Source organism: Anabrus simplex, chromosome 7 (genome assembly GCF_040414725.1).
Source record: "Anabrus simplex isolate iqAnaSimp1 chromosome 7, ASM4041472v1, whole genome shotgun sequence".
Lineage (NCBI taxonomy): Eukaryota > Metazoa > Arthropoda > Insecta > Orthoptera > Tettigoniidae > Anabrus > Anabrus simplex.
Window position 1 is genome coordinate 158,409,028 of NC_090271.1, and position 15,478 is coordinate 158,424,505.

The window sequence follows — 15,478 nt, forward strand, 5'->3', positions numbered from 1 at the left end:
GCGATGGACCACGTGGTTCTTAACTATGGTGAGCTCCTTTCTTCCTCTTAGCCCAGTATTCCTTCATTCTAGCGCCATGGGTGTCTTTTCTTTCTTGCGTTCATTTCACCCCTACTCCTGGACGCAGTGATTTAGCTGTTAGTGACTGGAGGTAGTCAGATGTCTTGATTAACTTTCTGAACTTATATCGGTTGTAAATGTCAATGTGATCAATGTTTAGGTATTGCAGGTCTTTCGGAACTAAATTCGTCCATTTGGCATTTGTTGCTTTCCCTCAAGATACAGTGTTGAAGATCCTTGAAGTGAGTCTCTGGCTGTCCATCCTGACTATGTGACTATAGAACATTAGTCTTCTCTTCATCATAGCTGTTGTAATGCTCTCTATTTTACTGTACAGTTCCTTGTTGTGCCTGATTCTGTAGTCATCTCCTTCTTTAATGCGACCCATAATCCTTCTGAGGATCTTTCGCTCTTTCAGTTCCAGTTTTCTGAGTTATCCTTTCCGGGTCATGTTTAGGCATTCTGAGGCGTACAGTACAGATGGTCTTACTACGGTGTTGTAATGTCTAAGTTTAAGATTCAAGGAGAGGGATTTAGACTTGTATATGTCCTTACAAAGATTATTATTATTATTATTATTATTATTATTATTATTATTATTATTATTATTATTATTATTATTATTATTATTATTAACTTGGGAGCACGGAGTGGCAAAAGCGGAACCCAATAATACATTTATTTCTGCCTAACAATTGAATTTATTCGTCAATTTAAACTTAGATCCTATGAAATTTTGGGACTTTATCTCGTGCTGTCTGAAGGAGAAGCAAAGGGTATATTATTTTAAATTATAATTTGAAAGGAGGTCATTTTTAACATTAGTTACCAGTATACCGCTTAATGCCCGTTGCTCAATTAGCTGCGAATATCAGCATGTGTTCTTCACACTGAGGGAGAAGAAGATGATGAATGTTGTTTTAAGGGGCCTAACACCTGTGCCATCGGCCTCCTGAGGGAGAGGCTGACCACAACTAACTTAGTGTATTACTCATAGAAGAAGAAGAAGAATAAGAAGAAGAAGAATATAAAGAAAAGTTGTAACTTACCGGTCATGTCCATGTAGACCTGAATCTCACTGGATTCAAACGTACCGATGGAGGCTTGTTTGCCCAGAAGATGCCGCGCTCTCAGCTGATTCGTGAAGTTCGGTGGAAAGTAAAGCATTCCTATTGCATCACCAGCGCGCACCTTGGCTTTGCCACTCTCCTTATCTGGGAAGTATTTCTGTGGAATACATATAGTATAACTTTAATCGGACGAAGTTAATTCAAACCAGAGTGTGTAAGTGTATCTTGTGCTGGAGTTTGCAGTTTGGTTTCCTACTGTCACTAGAAATATACGATCTGTATTTTTAAACATAAAGAGATGAAGGTAGATCGTTTACTGTGCCTCAGGTCAGTTCCTTATTCTTCTATCACCGTAGTGTCATGTAAGCGAATGTGCTATTCGACAAGAGAAAGCATCGGGCTAACAAGGGAACTGTCAATGGGCCCATTTCGAAACCTACCTTGAAATTTTGCTCAAATCATCTACGTTCTGTAGGAAGCTCACTAACCAAAATTTAGCTACGAGTTTTAACTGTAATGTTCCTAAGTCGAACCTTCAGCATGAAAGCAGTCAGCAGCAGTTGGACTTCCTGAACAGTTCCAAATAGTCTAGTGCAGGGCCATCCAAACAGCGCTCCCCGAGCGCTAGCGCTCTGGCCGCGCTCCAAGCCAGTGCTCCGAGCGCTTTGAGGGAAGGTAGTTTCGGTAGTGGTGGGAGGAGCTTGGCTAGCTGAGCGAGCGGTCTGCCCGCCGGGCCGAAGAGAGCAGCCGATTTTTTAGTGTGCCATTGAGATTTTATGTTTAAAAAAACACAATTTGTAACGGCATTACAGTGCCAACCACAGGGATTATTACGGTGATTTGACAGACGCCAGTCGCTAATCGAAGTTGGAAGAATTGAAAGAAAATTTCAAGCAGCGCTGTTCTGTAGATATTATTGTTTTAATTTTTAAATGCTTGTTTACAAACGGGAATAAATAAATGATTGAATTATCTGAAGAACATTAAAGTTGTGACTTGCCGTATTTTTGTCTGACAGGAGATTGAACTTTACGAACAAGCTACAAATGTTCGTCGCAAATTGCCAAAGCTGGGAAACCCTTCGCGGAAGGGAATGTAATCAAGGAGTGCCTAATGGACGCGGCGGCATGTATTTGTCCTATGGAGCTAGTTGAGAAATTTCACAAAATCTCTCTTTCTCCTCACACTGTACCTCGCAGAATAGACAATATGGCCGTTGATATGGAACAACAATTAATGGAGAATGCAGCAAATTTTGTATCCTTTTCCATCGCCCTCGATGAATCAACCTACATGGCGGACACAGCTCAGATCGTTATTTTCATTCGAGGGTGGATGACGATATTCGGCTCACCGAGGATTTCCTAGACTTGGTAGCTCTCAAAGACACCACTACCGGTTTCGATATTTTCAAAGCAGTGGAGTGTGTTTTTGAGTCAATGGGATTAAAATGGGAGCGGTTCACGAGTGTAACGACGGATGGAGCTCCTGCATTACGTAGTCTACGCACGGGGCTCCTCAGCTATGTAAAATTAAAAATGACTGAGAGCGGTACTACCCTAATGGCGGCGATCCAGTGCTTGATACACCGGGAGGCAATCTGTGCAAAAGTCGCCAAACTTAAAGACGTAATCGGAACAGTTGTGCGAGTGGTAAATTTTATTCGATCCCATGGACTCACGCACCGTCAATTCAAAGAGTACCGGGCGAGTTGGCCGTGCACTTAGGGGCGCACAGCTGTGAGCTGGCATTTGGGAGATAGTGGGTTCGAAGCCCACTGTTGGCAGCCCTGAAGATGGTTTTCCGTGGTTTCCCATTTTCACACCGGGCAAATGCTGGGGCTGAACCTTAATTAGTACCTTAAAGGCCACGGCCGCTTCCTTCCCATTCCTGGGCCTTTCTTGTCCCATCGTCGCCATAAGACCTACCTGTGTCGGTTTGACGTACAGCAAATAGCAACAAAAAAAAAGGCAAAGAGTTCTTGGATGACATCGAAGTGGAGTATCCGGATATCCCGTACCATGCAGAAGTAAGATGGCTGAGCAAGGCGAAGGTGCTTCATCGAGTTTTTTGCTTGCGGAATGCAACAGATACCTTTTATGACATGAAACGGCGGCCCGAAATTATTTTGCATAATCATAAGTGGGTGGCGGACTGGGCCTTTTTAAGTGACATTACTGTCCATCTGAATACCTTGAACACTTCGCTTACCGAGCTCGATAGCTGCAGTCGCTTAAGTGCGACCAGTATCCAGTATTCGGGAGATAGTAGGTTCGAACCCCTCTGTCGGTAGCCCTGAAGATTGTTTTCCGTGGTTTCCCATTTTCACACAAATGTTGGGGCTGTACCTTAATTAAGGCCACGGCCGCTTCCTTCCCAGTCCTAGCCCTTTCCTGCCCCATCGTTGCCATGAAGACATATCTGTGTTGGTGCGACGTAAAGCCAATAGCAAAAAAAAAAAAAAAAAAAAAAAATCGCTTCAGGGCGAAATGCACAATATCTGCTATTTGGTGGAAGAAATTCAAGAGTTCAAATGAAAATTGATTTTGTGAGAAAACCAGTTGTGTGCAAGGAACACAGGACATTTTCCATTGGTTGAAGCAGTGAAATAAGGTGTCGACATTGATGAGTACTTGCAGGCAATTCGCCAATTACAAGAAGAGTTTGAAAAGAGATTTTCAGAATTATCAGAACCCCAAGCGGTGTTAGATGCAATTGTTCGAACATTTTCTCTTAGTGCAGACAGTGCTCCACAGCTATTTCAATTAGAGTAGCTTGAACTGCAGTGCAATGTTCGTCTTAAAGACCGCTTTCTAATGTCACGAAGTTTGGAAGAATTTTATAGTGGCTTTCCGCAAGAAGAATACCCCCTTTTATATAAACATGCATGTAAAGTTCTATCAATGTTCGGCTCAACGTACATTTGTGAGCGTTTATTTTCGGTTCTTAAGCTTACCAAAAGTAAACACCGTGCAACGATGAGCGATAGAAACTCGCGTAATTGTTTAAGAATATTGGTATAATATTGGTAAAATTTTGTTGAATTTTCCTCTCAGGTATGTTCAAATTTCAGTTTTGAATAAATCGCATTACTGTATTCTTTACTTAACACTTGATTTCGTTTCCTGCATATTCCATACATCGGAGTACCTTTCGATTTGTTTATGCGGTATATTTGTTATGGCAAAACAGCCCTATCAATATGATGTCAACAAACCCACAAAAGCCGTCGGACGCACGACTGTACGCACGTATCTAGTTAGCGCGGTCCGAACATCGTCTGTCTCAGGTCTCCTCGCTGCCACACTGTAGTGGTGGTAGGGGAAGGAGCGCTAGTCTGACTGCCCAGTGCTCCCCGAGCGCGGGCGCGCTCTCGGAGCGCAATAGCTGGATGGCCCTGGTCTAGTGAGTGATGGGGTGTGCGCTTATCGCAGCATGTGTGTTCGTGTTCTGCCAGTAAACAGGACTGTAACTCGAACTTACCATGGAGTTAAACCGTACTGGCACGTTTAGGTTCGATATAAGCTCATTGATAGTTCCCTTGTAAGTAAGGAACTGCGTAAATATGAAAGATACTGTGGTAGTTGAGGGTAATACAAGTTTAATAACCTTAAAAAAAGGGAAATACGTCTTAAGTGACATTCGAGGACGTTAGTGGTGCTCCAACCAGTGGTGTTCTATTCCACAGACTCAAAATAGCACTTTGACTGATACATGTATTGCTATTCTTTGTTTATTATTATCTATTTTTATGTACTATATGTTTCGTCTAAATAAAATATAAGAATGAGTTCGTTGAAAGAAAATACAGTTCACGTTTTATTGCTGGTACCTCATATTTCCTAAAATGTTAAGTGAATGAAATGAATACCTGGTAAATACGAAATAAATAAATAATCAAACAAATAAAAAAGAAACAAATAAATAAATAAATAAATAAATATAAATAAATAAATAAAGCAGGTCTTTACTACCTGTATACAGAATCATCTAAGAATACGCCTACGTTAAAAACTTTTAATTTGGCTAATGGATGGTACAAGTCAGCAGCGAAGAAAGTAGGAATACTATTAGGTAGCGCAAGTGATGTAATACACACAGACAAACACATCTGGATATCACAGACGGAATATGGCTCCCCGTGTCTGCGACCGAAAATGGCTTTCTACGCCATGGACTTAAAATGGCACCCTGACTTGTATTACCTATCTCATGTACGTTGCCTAGTGACAGTTCATTGAATGTATCACAACGCCACGTTTTTGATCGACTTTTGGGTCCTTGACATCCCCTATACCCTACGATTTCTAGAAAGGACATAGTGAGTTATAATAATGACGTATGGCCTCCGGAGAAGCCTGGTGCGGGTCTTTTTCTCGTAGACGGCCTATTAAGCTCTACCTAGGATGATTTCTAATGCTGAATTCGTCACACACACCCAGCCCCCGAGTCATTGGAATTAACCAATTAAGATTAAAATCACCGACCCGGCCAGGAATCGAACCTGGGACCCTCTGGACCAAAGGCTAGCACGCTAACCATTTTAGCCATGGAGCCGGGCAATAGTGAGTTAAATGTCTTTCCTAACAACATTCCTTTGAGTACCTTTTCCGCTCCCACACAAATGGAAACGAAGTACAGAAACAGAGCTAATGTAGAGGAGGATCTTTGCAATTATTAGTCAACTGTCACATTGTTTTATAATTCCTGTGCATTTATAAAGTATCTTTATGTGAATGAAGTTCAACTTTCAAAGAAAGTAAATATTAGTCTTAAATATTGTTGTTGTTGTTGTTGTTGTTGTTTGAGTCAAAAGTCCATCGACTGGTTTGATGCCGCTCTCCCTGGCACCCTATCCTCTGCTAACCTTTTCATTTCTACGTAACTATTGTATCCTACATCTGTTCTAATCTGCGTATCATATGCAAACCGTAGTCTATCTCTACAGATCTTACCACCTACACTTCCCTCAAAAGCCAACTGCACAAGTCCTGCGTGTCTTAAGATGTGTCCTATCATTCCTTTTCCTCTAGACAAATTTAGCCAAATTGATCTCCTCTCACCAATTCGATTCAGTATCTCTTCATTCGTGATTCAATCTATCCATCTCAACTTCGACATTCTTCTGTAACACGACATTTCAAAAGCTTCTATGTTCTTTCTTTCTTTCTTTCTTTCCTTCTTTCTTTCTTTCTTTCTTTCTTTCTTTCTTTCTTTTCTTTCTTTCTTTCTGAGCTAGTTATCGTCCGTGTTCCACTTCCATACAATGCCACGCTCCAGACGAAAGTCTTCAAAAACATCTTTCCCATTCCTAAATCAATGTTCGAAGTGAGCAAATTTCTTTTCTTAAGAAAGGCCTTCTTTGCTTGTGCTAGTCTGCATTTTATGTCCTCTTTACTTCTGCCACAGTTAGTTATTTTACTATACAAATAACAATATTCATCTACTACTTTTAAGGCTTCATTTCCTAATCTAATATTTCCTGCTTCACCTGACTTCGTTCGACTGCACTAGACTTATATATGTTCATCTTGTACTCCTTACCCAAAGATTCTGTCCATACCATTAAACAATTTCTCCAGATATTCTGTAGTCTCAAATAAAATAACAATATCATCAGCAAATATTAAGGTTTTGATTTCCTCTCCTTGGATTGCGATTCCCTTACCAAATTCCTCTTTGATTTCCTTTACTACATGTTCTATATAAATACTGAAAAGGAGAGGGCAGACTGCAACATAACCTCACTCTTTTCTGGATTGTGGCTTCTTTTTCCAAGTCCTCGATTCCTATCACTGCAAACTGACTTTTACACAGATTGTAGATAATTCTTCGTTCTCAATATCTGATCCTGATCACCTTCATAATCTCAAATAGCTTGGTCCAATCAACATTATCGAATGCCTTTTCAAGATCTACGAACGCCATGTGTGAGCTTGCCCTTCTTAATTCGATCTTCTAAGATCAGACGTAAAGTCGGGATTGCTTCACGTGTTCCTACAATTCTTCCGAAGCCAAATTGGTCTTCTCCCAACTCAGTTTCAACTCGTCTTTCCATTCTTCTGTGAATAATACGTGTTAACATTTTGCAGACGTGAGATATTAAATTAAGGGTGCGGTAGTTTTCACACTTGTCAGGACTGGCTTTCTTGCGAATAGGTATAACAACATTCTGCTGAAAATCGGATGGCACTTCTCCTCTCTCATACATATTACACACTACATGGAATAACCACCCCACGCTGGTTTCTCCTAAAGCAGTCAGTAATTCAGAGGGTATGGCATCAATTCCAGGTGCTGTGCGAATAACAGTTAAGCACAGGATGGGTAAGTCATAAGATCTCAACTCATTTGATGGCGGCCAAATTGTCGGCACCAGACGTATTGGTTATTCTAACTCTGCAGTCGAGCAGGCACTGGACTTTTCAATGACCACCTTGTCAAGAGGGTACCGTTAGTAAGTGGATTCGAGGTATAACACCGCCGCCATGGTGTGCAAGATGTTGATTTCAGGGTCGTCGTCGGCTAGTTCGGATGGTAAGAGCGGATAGATGGGTCGCAGTTCAGCAGATCACCCGCGAATTCAATGATAGATAACAAGGAAATGTGAACAACTGTACCATCCAGAATCTTTCCTCCAATGGGGTACAGAAGCCAGAAGGCACTAAGACTGGCACAGGCTTCAGTTCTCGAAGCAGGTAAAGAATCACCTGGACAGATGAGTCGAGGTACTAGTTGGAAGGGTGTAAGTGTGTCACCACGCACATGAGGCAATGGATCCTTCTGCCAGCAGGGTTCAGTTCAGGCTGGTGATTGTGAAGACTGGTCACGTGAGATGAAATGTGGCCCTTGATACATCTTCCTGCCAACGCTCCTCACCAGCAAACGATCCAGGAATCTGCTGTCAGATCATACACACCCATTCATTCACCTGCAGCACCCTGCAGGAGACATACACCTACAGTAATACTGTATACTGTACTCGCCTCTCGCACCCAAACTGTTGCCGATCGCTTCGATTAATACTCCGCGGGCATAAGGATGCTTGCCTAGCTCCCAAGATCATCTGGCCTCAGTCCTATTGAGCACACCTGGGATGCTGTCGATAGGGACATGTGCGCCTTGGTTATTGTTACGACAAATCTCCATTATCTACATTATGGGAGGCTGTGCAGCGGCCGTAGATCAGGATGACTTTCCAACTCTTCCATTGTCTTTTTGAGCTCGTGCCATCCCGCGTCGCTGCCGTCACCAGTGGGTTACCAGCGAGATATCTCTAATTCAAAATGCTCATCAGTGTATAGTTAGTGTTTGTTATTTCTGTTCTAGTTGCTGTAAAATTATGTACACATCGTTTTACCTTAAGTGGTTAAGTGTAGGATAGGGCCAGGAGTACTGACTGACTGACTGACTGACTGACTTCGTATTTTAGCACTGGATATTATGACATATGCAATTTCTGTATAGTGATCTCTGTAGTTCACTGAATTGCCAGGTGATGTTATTATGAGAGACAAATATGTAGAGGCCCTGGGCTTATTTGTAAATTAAAATTCGTGTCATATGTCAAAACATTTTGTTTCTTCAGGTAGCCGACTATACCCAAACTTAAATTTATGTCTAAAGCTTTTTAATATGGACATGTGTCGATCATCTATAAGTAGATGTCCCTGCGCTAACTTCAGCTTCAAACACTTACTGTCTAATGAAAGGTTTAAAATATCTATACCTTTGTTATCATAGAGTCGTTCATCAATTCCAGGTAGGCACAGCTGAGCATGGTAACGCCGCAATCGTCGGAAGCATTCGAAGAAATGTAGCTCTCGTTAACTTGATTCAGCATCTCGCCACACGTGGCGAATCCTACTAGTTCTTCATTGACGACAGCTAAAAGTATGCTGGTTGGGTAGTGGCCGATGGCGAAGAAGAATAAGCTCACCTGCATAATGGGGAAGAGCGCTACGAACGCTATGCCACTGGAACACAGAGTCGTGCTTGGGGTGAAATATTAGAAGGATTTTAGTACTATTTGTTTGAATGGCTGATATAGTCCAAACACTTTGTAAACGTCCTGCGCGGGAATCAGCCGCGCATCTGGAGAGGGGCAATCGAGGGGAGCTGCCTCGTCTCCCACTCCTCTCGCTGCCCAGTCTTCGTCTACACATCGTGCTAACAAGGAAGGGGACCCAATTGTTGTCGCTGACGTTTGAACGAGACCATTTTATTTATGTTTCAGAACATCAGAAACGACATTTGGTTCAATTTGACGTGCTACAGACCGCTGGAAGTGTAAGGAAGGGGAGGGGAGTATGGAGAGCAATGAAAGGAGTAGACGCGGAACCGGTCTGCTAGTTACGTATTAGAGGTGGATGTGACCTGTTGTATGCATAGGCTGCTACAAAATGGCACAAACTGTTGGCGTTAAATTGTTTTCTTTTGGTATTGCGGAGGAAAAGCCAAGTAGGCTAGATCTGATAGTTTTCGAACAGATTTGAAAATAGCTGCTTGATGACGTTTATGTTGAAAAGTGCATAACTCTTATGGTAGATGAAGATGTCGCCGATGAAGATGATATTGAAACTGATTTTGGGGATGATCTAGCGGTACAGATAGAATATTAGACGACTTCAGAAAGCGGCCCTGCATTATGTGGCAGTGACGAGCGCAGTGGTTCCTCGTATTATCCAGCACCACCAAAGAAGAATAGAACAACATTTCCTGAAGGTTACTTGGCTGATGCTTACAAAATCTGGACGAAGCAGCCAAGAGGAAATGATCCTCTACAATGGCGCTCTCCTGCAGTAGCTATAGAATCAAATTCACTACCGTAATGGCACAAAAAAGACAAATAAAAAATAAAGAATAAATAACGAGGTACGTGATCAGTTCATTGCAATGCGAAAACAACATGGAATTATATACGACCAACCGCTACGAATCTGGACGATGTCTTGTAAACCACAAATTGATCCAAACAACACCGTAACATTCAAACTTTCCAAATCATGGCTGCAGCGGTTCAAGAGAAAAAACAAGATCACGCATAAATTTGGCAGCAGATTTGTTGATGATGCCGCTGATATGCAAGAAAAAGCTGATGTGTTTGTTACCGAAGTAAGGCGTTTCATTGAAGAGTATAATTTTACATCGGAGCAGATAATTAACGCAGATCAGTCAAGTATTTGTAAAGAGTTACGTTCTGGGAGAACTCTTGTCATTAAGGGAGCAAAGACGATTGATGGTACCGTGGGTCCAGTTGCAGTAGCCACCCATTCATATATGATAATGCCTGTTATTATAATGGATGGCAACCTTCTTCCACACGTGCATGTTCTTGTCTCGGAGCTAGTGGCAAATTTCCAGCCAGCATGTCACTTGAATTACCCATTGTGAAAGCACATGATAACAAATCACCAAACATGACAAAACGGTATTTGAAAGTGTTCACGGAACAGGACCAGATTTGCACGGTAGAGATCGAATTATTAATTTGGTTGATTCTTGGACAGAAAATTAAGATGATCTATACACTGAGACAGTTTCAGAAGATGTTCAATTTCACAAAATGCTGATCTCTGGAAAATGTACTGGATTGGCACAACTAGCAGACGATTTAGTTTTCCGTCCATTCAAAAGTATGGTACGGTTCATCACAGATACGATAGTGTTATCGTCGATAGTTAATATGTTCCAAAGAGAACAATTTCTTCGCATTTAAAGCATTTGTGCACTTCCAATTTTCGACAAATAGATCCAAACATATTGATACGATTTGCTTTCTTCAAATGTGGTTACACCGATGAACATCCAGGCACTTTCCGAATACTGTATCGAGAGGGGTTTGGAAGAAGAATGGTACAAAGATGACTGTGTTCAGCTTGCCTTCATTCGATGTGCACACTGTGAAAGAAGTTTACGTCTTGACCACGCATTACTTCTCGACCTTCATGTCTACTGCACTTGAACTTCCATGAGTGTGTAATGTATTATATTTCCAGTATGTAAACGTTACTGAATGCATTTGCTCGCCTATCTACAATATTCATCCGCGTTTTGACTAATCTGCTCGAGGATTCCTGTCTTTATGTGTACTCTTAGTCTATATTTGGCATCTCGTAGCTCCTATGTTTCTTACCCGTAGCAGCTAGAATCTTCACGGTATGCATATTTCGATATTGTCTATTCAACACACTATATAAATTGAAAATATGCACCACAACAGTTGGGTACTCTTCCTTGTAAGGACTGTATGCAATGGCTGAACACAATGTATCAACAAGCGAGTTAAATAGACCTCCCACACTACCTAAACTAAACTACCCCGCCGGTCACTCAGAAGAACGTTTACAAAGTATTTCGACTATAATAAGTTACGTAACAACATCACTATGCTCCCAGTTCGCAATTCCACACTCTGCATCTGTCCCTCTCTCTCTTTCACACACACACACACACACACACACACACACACACACACACACACACACACTACAGGAGTTCTGAGGAAACGTCTGTCCTCACCCACATAGGGGCACAATGCGTGTGTCCCAAATACACAGGAACTCAGCAAAAAACGCACCAAAGGGTTTAAAGTCCGACATTCTTAATCATACCAAAGTTTCAAAAGAATTAACTTCTATGAAGACTGTAAACAGCTACACTGAGGCACCACTGTCGATCTCAGAGGTGCCCCAGAACTCACTTTTGGTCCTATCAAAACTGCTGTATAGGAAACCTTACGCCTACATCGGGCAACCATCGAACCGGAAGTGCACCGGGTCCGGGGGCGAGGACAGTCAACCGCGAGTAGATATTTTATTCATAAATCAGAAGCGAATAAAAAATATTACCTTGTATATAAACATTTGCCAGTTTTTTGATCAGTAGGGCCGAGTGAGCTGGCCTTGCGGTTAGTGGCGAGCAGCTGTGAGCTTGCATTCGCGAGATAGCGGGTTCGAACCCCACTGTCGGCAGCCCTGAAGATGGTTTTCCGTGGTTTCCCATTTTCACACCAGACAAATGTTGGGGCTGTACCTTAAGGCCACGGCCGCTTCTTTCCATCTCCTACCCCTTTCCTATTTCATCGACGCAATAAAATCTGTGTCGGTGCGACGTAAAACCAATAGTTAAATAAATGATCAATAGGCTCATGCACTATTACGTGTAGAAAGTCCGTAATCCATGGGGATAACAGTAACAACTTCGGCCTAGCCTTTGGATAGGTGTCCCAAATTTTCAGTAAGATAGTTTTACTGCATTCATCTCGGCGTGAGTGTCAAATTTTAGTAGAAACTCCTGTCACTGATAACACCTAGACTCAACCACACATTTCAGAAGCTTGCTGAGAAATATGGGAACACAACTGCTTGAGGAATATCCCATATCTAACAATATAAAATAAAAGATGCAAAGAAAAACAAAACAAAACATCTGAGCCGGAAGGCGTGAGGTTATGAGATGACATGCGATCAACTCGTTATTCTTGGATTTCTAGACCGGGACTTCTATCACACCGTCAGATTACTTCGTCGAAATTGTTCTCGCGTAAGCTGAGTAGAGCTTGAGCCAGCCTTCAGATTCAGTTTAAAATCCCCACCCGAGCGGGGATCAAACCCGGAACCTACCAGTAAAAATCAGGCTCGCTACCCTTAGACCGCAAGGCCAGCGTAAGACCGAACTACTTGGTTGCGCGGTTCGGGTCACGGAGCTGTGAGTTTTACGTTCAGGATATGGTGGATTCGAACCCCACTATCGGAAGCCTTGAAGATGATTTTCCGTGGTTTCCCATTTACACAGCAGGCGAATGCTGTGGCTGAACTTCCTTCCCTAATCAATCCCATGGTCTCCATACGACCTGTCTGGGCCGAAAATAATTTATAAATTCGTAAATTTCGTATACTGTAAATTGTTATTGGGAAGAACCAAGTGCAGGCGGATTTCGTCCACCGTTAGGTTAACAGAAGAGGAAAACGTTAGTTAACTTACGCAGGGTTCCTGGTTATAGTCATGATGTTCTTGTACAGAAGAGCCTTCATGCGGCTCGCAGATGACAGACCATAGTCCACGTGAAGCATCCTAGACATCTGAAATAATAATAATAATAATAATAATAATAATAATAATAATAATAATAATAATAATAATAATAATAATAATAATAATAATAATAATAATAATAATAATAATAATAATAATAATTCAGTCGTTAGCTCCGCGTCTAACTCTTACCTCACGTCACAACTACTCCAAGAATTTCAATCCTGGTCTGAAGGTTGTATAAGAGATCAACGGACTGGAAAAAGGATTGTGGAGAGGATCTTCAGATAGGTTGTGAGGGTAGCGACATGAGGTAGTGAAACATAAAGTCCATGAGGAATAGCTAAATATAGCGGAAAAAAGCGACTGGCTTTTAGCGCCGGAAGTGTCAAGGATATGTTCAGCTCGCCTGGTGCAAGTCTTTATATTTAACGCCCACGGGTGGCCAACGCATCTGGATGTGGGATGGTGATGATAATCGCATGGCTTCTTCTACCGTATGCAGACATTTTAATTTGACGCCCTCTGGCTGTCTGCTCGCCGTTTTCGACGTTCCGTTTTACTCTAAGCCTACTAGATTACAGAGTAAACTGAACCTCTCTTGGGAGTCTATGGCTGAGATTTTAATGAATTTTGTCGGGTGAACACCAAATGTCTCACCAGAGATCTTTTACATGCCGACTTCGTACGACATGGAGTGACGAATAGGCTTTTCTCTACCCTTCAAAGGTCCGACTACCTCTGCCGGGTTTGAACCCACTAACTTGGGGTCCGAAGTTCGACACTCTACCACTGATCCACAAAGGCAGCTGTGATGATAATGAAGAAAGGCTCTTAACCAAGTTATTCTTTCAAAACAATGAGATGATTGATACTGAGCTGTTTGGGTTACGTAGCTAACAGCTTGCATTCGGGAGATAGTTAGTTCGAACCCCACAGTCGGCAGCCATGAAGATGGGTTCGCGTGGTACACCATTTTCATACCAGGAAAATGCTGGGACTGTACCTTAATTAAGGCCACGGCCGCTTCCTTCCCATCGCCGCCATACGACCTATCTGTGTTGGAACGACGGAAAGCAAATTTGAAAAAAAAAAAGATTGATACAATATACAAACTGCACTGAGAAAATGAGTATATGATACCATACTAACTAAATACTGTTTGTAACTAGATGGCTGTGGGTACTAATATTGATTCTGACCATAATTTTAAAGTACGGTAAACAGGTTATAACGCAGTATGCTCCATTGGTTCTAGAGACGTAGGAAACTAATGATCCACATGACTCAGTGCATCGTAGTACAAGTAAGCCCTACTACTTCATGAATTCTCACATTCATACATGCACTCTACTATAGGTTTTGGAATATGACCCGTTTTAATTTGTCTATCTCTTATAATAGTTCCTCAAGCATTCGAACACATTTTCACATGTACACTGGAGGAAAAAATATCCAAAGACCAAGAAGGGGTTTTGCTACATTAACGAACGTTGGTAGGCGTGTTTATACATCTGAGAAGTGAAGATCATTAAAATTCCCCGCATATCCCACTAGCGTGGTGCTAGTAGCAGCCCCATGACGTTGCACATCCAGTTTGCTTTACATACGGGCTGTGATGTGCGATTGGATGAAGTGCTGTGAGTGGGTCAAGGATGCCTTTACGACGACGAAAAAAACGAAGCCAGTATCAATAGCTCATTGCGGTTGAACGAGGCCGTATAATAGGGCTACGTGAAGGTGGATATTCCTTCCGCGCTACTGCAGAACGATTTGGCTGGAATGTCTCCAATTTGCAGGCGTGCTGGCAGCAGTGGTCACGAGAAGGTACACTCGCAAGAAGACCGGACTCCGGACGTCCCCGTGGCACCACCGAGAGGGAGGACCACCGTATTCGGCGTATGGCTGTGGCGATGTGGACTGCGTCTGCAGCAGCAATTCGAGCGGCAAATGGCACCACAGTGACGCAACGAACTGTTCGAAATCGGTTACTTGAAGGACAGCTCAGAGCCAGAGCCCTGTAACATACATTCTACTTACCCAAAACCACCGCCGTCTCTGACTTCAGTGATGTCAAGCGAGAGCTCATTGGAGGATCAAGTGGAGGTCCGTTGTGTTTTCCGATGAAAGTCGGTTCTGCCTTGGTGTCATTGATGGACATGTGTTAGTTAGAAGTAGCCCAGGTGAGCGCCTGTATTCCACCTGTCTGCGGCGTCGACACACTGGACCTACACCGGGACTTGTGGTCTGGGGAGCACTCTCGTGGTTATCGCACGCACCCCGACTGCAGATGTGTACGTCCGTCTGGTGAT

General features: G+C 42.5%; 1 protein-coding gene across 1 annotated transcript in view; it reads right to left on the reverse strand.

Moving 5' to 3' along the window:
- LOC136877751 (ABC transporter G family member 20) overlaps nucleotides 1–15,478 on the reverse strand; it is a 160,322-nt gene that overhangs the window by 49,929 nt on the left and 94,915 nt on the right. Inside the window, exons 9-10 of the mRNA XM_068228734.1 lie at nucleotides 8,860–9,106; nucleotides 1,110–1,287 (exon numbers count right to left, since the gene is read on the reverse strand). Coding sequence (XP_068084835.1) covers nucleotides 1,110–1,287; nucleotides 8,860–9,106 — 425 coding nt within the window. The remainder of the gene's footprint in view (nucleotides 1–1,109; nucleotides 1,288–8,859; nucleotides 9,107–15,478) is intronic.